At 34.8% G+C, this 2,789-nt stretch overlaps 1 protein-coding gene across 1 annotated transcript; it reads left to right on the plus strand.

The window, feature by feature from the left end:
• Window positions 1-245: 245 nt before the first annotated feature.
• Window positions 246-2,229, plus strand: LOC110626197 (protein SHORT-ROOT). Its single transcript, XM_021771978.2, has one exon. The coding sequence runs from the start codon at window positions 311-313 to the stop codon at window positions 1,676-1,678; it is 1,368 nt and encodes a 455-aa protein (XP_021627670.1). The 5' UTR covers window positions 246-310; the 3' UTR covers window positions 1,679-2,229.
• Window positions 2,230-2,789: the final 560 nt, after the last annotated feature.

A 2,789-nucleotide genomic window follows, 5' to 3' on the forward strand; every position in this document is an offset into this window, starting at 1 on the left:
TAAAAATTAATGTCAAGGAGTTGGACATGGAAACCATGCACTCACCCATCACTATGGTAATGGCTAAATATTATATATATGTGTGTAAATATTTAAATAATGCATAGGAAGGCCAAGAATTGCACATATTAATAAAATAATATATGATAATGACCTTAAAAATATAAAATAAAAGGGATTTTTATTTATATTTTTTTTATATATATCAAATTAAGCTTCTTGTACTTGACCATTTGTGAACTCAAATGAAATTGAGTTTATTTGGCAAATAAGCAGCCTCTAGAGTCAAAGGGGGTCTCCCCCATTACACATGGACACATCTCTCTTCTCTCCAAAACAAAATTACACACATTTCTTCCCTCTCCACCACCAGAGAAGCAATGATCAGCAGGCACCATCTCTAGATATGCAAAGCAACAATCACAGCAACTACAACAACAGTAGCAGCAACAATCATCCCCAAAATAGCCACACCTCTACGAGTCGGTCATCGGATTCCGGTGAGCCTTGTGGGTCTACAAGTAACAAATGGGCATCAAAGCTTCTTAGAGAGTGTGCAAGAGCTATCTCTGATAAGGATTCAACCCAAATCCATCAACTTCTTTGGATGTTAAATGAGTTGGCTTCCCCTTATGGAGATTGTGACCAGAAATTGGCATCTTATTTCTTACAAGCTCTTTTTTGTAAGGCTACGGATTCCGGTCACCGATGCTTCAAAACTCTAACTTCAGTAGCTGAAAAGAGTCACTCCTTTGATTCTGCTAGAAAGTTGATACTAAAATTCCAAGAGGTAAGCCCTTGGACAACTTTTGGTCATGTTTCTTCTAATGGTGCAATCTTAGAAGCCTTAGAAGGTGAAACAAAACTTCACATAATTGATATTAGCAATACACTTTGCACCCAATGGCCAACTTTGCTTGAAGCGTTAGCTACAAGAAACGACGAGACCCCTCGTTTAAAGCTCACTGTTGTTGTTACTGCTAGCATTGTAAGATCAGTCATGAAAGAAATAGGCCAAAGAATGGAGAAATTTGCAAGGTTAATGGGAGTTCCCTTCGAGATCAATGTAATAAGTGGATTAAACAACTTATCAGAGCTCACTAAAGAAGGATTAAGTGTTCAAGAAGATGAAGCTATAGCTATCAATTGCATCGGAGCATTGAGAATGGTTGAAGTAGAAAAAAGAAGTGCTGTGATCCAAATGTTTCAATCACTTAACCCACGAGTTGTGACAGTGGTTGAAGAAGAAGCTGATTTTACTAGCTCAAGATATGAGTTTGTCAAGTGTTTTGAAGAGTGCCTTAGGTATTATACTCTATACTTTGAGATGCTAGAAGATAGCTTTTCACCAACTAGCAATGAAAGATTGATGTTGGAGAGGGAGTGCTCAAGGAGCATAATTAGGGTTTTGGCTTGTGACCATGAAGAAAATGGTGATGGAGGAGGAGGGGAGTGTGAGAGAAGAGAAAGAGGAAACCAGTGGTGCGAGAGACTCCGAGAGGCGTTTACGCCGGTCGGATTCAGCGACGATGTTGTGGATGATGTAAAAGCATTGCTTAAAAGGTACAAAGCTGGATGGTCACTTATGCAACCTCCTCAAGGAGATCAAGAAACATCAGGACTTTACTTGACATGGAAAGAGGAACCTGTGGTATGGGCATCAGCATGGAAACCCTAATTTTACAGTCGTCATCGTCTTCATCATCATCATCTTCTTCATCTCTACACTACACGAGTGGTGATTATGGTGATCATGATCAAGTGAAGTGTAAAGGGTATTAGCATGGGAATTTATTCAGAAGCTGAATGAGAGAGTTTGATTGGCCATGAACAAATTAGATATGATGATGAAGATGATGGATTTTCATTACAAGTTGTTTCTTATTTTCAAAGTTTCCAAACCTTTCCTTCTGCTTGTCTCATAATTATTATCATGCATATTTGTATTCTTATCTGTTTGTGCCCAAGTACTTTGCTTCTCTTCTGCTTTATGCTTGGGAGTTTGTGTTTGCTTTTTTAAACTGCTTTTCAGATGATTGTATTTGTTTTAAGGTGTGTGCACTTAGTGCCTCTTTTTTTCAGTTCCATACCATCATCCCATTTCCCCATTTTGGATTGCTTGCTCAATATCTTTCTCCTCAACTCTTAGTACTTGGGGAATTTGTATCAATAGTATCTATCTTCATTGTTCCCATAATTAAGTTGAATTTATATATTTTTATTTATATATATGTATTAATTTTTTCCTTCTTTTATAATACTTGAATTAGTACAAACGGATACTATAAAAACTGTACAAACAGACACTATAAAAACAGTCTAACACAACAATCGTAAATTATTATCTTATATATTTTAATTATAATTTTTTAAAAAAGCAAAACTACTGTTTGTATTAATAAAATATCATCAAATAAAGAGAAAATATTATTTCAAATAGAGAGACGATCATACCTAATAGATTTTGTGACGATCATACCTAATAAATTCTGTAGCATACAAGAAACAGAACCTAAATACCTCATCAATTCTTGTTTTAATATTGCATGCCTATAGACCAAACAAGTTGTTGACAACTCTTCTCAATATAAGAAAAAATAAAATAAGTTAATCCAAAAAAAATGATTTATGAATTTTATGATGATTATGTGGGTCTGCAAGCTCACTTAATAATATGATTAATTTATGTAGAAAAAAATATTTATAATTTCATTGTTTTGTAATTAGTTAGGATATGCATGGAATCTAATCATGAACTAATTATTATTAATTTTCATATAGCTACAAAG

This window comes from Manihot esculenta, chromosome 11 (genome assembly GCF_001659605.2).
Source record: "Manihot esculenta cultivar AM560-2 chromosome 11, M.esculenta_v8, whole genome shotgun sequence".
NCBI classification, from domain to species: domain Eukaryota; kingdom Viridiplantae; phylum Streptophyta; class Magnoliopsida; order Malpighiales; family Euphorbiaceae; genus Manihot; species Manihot esculenta.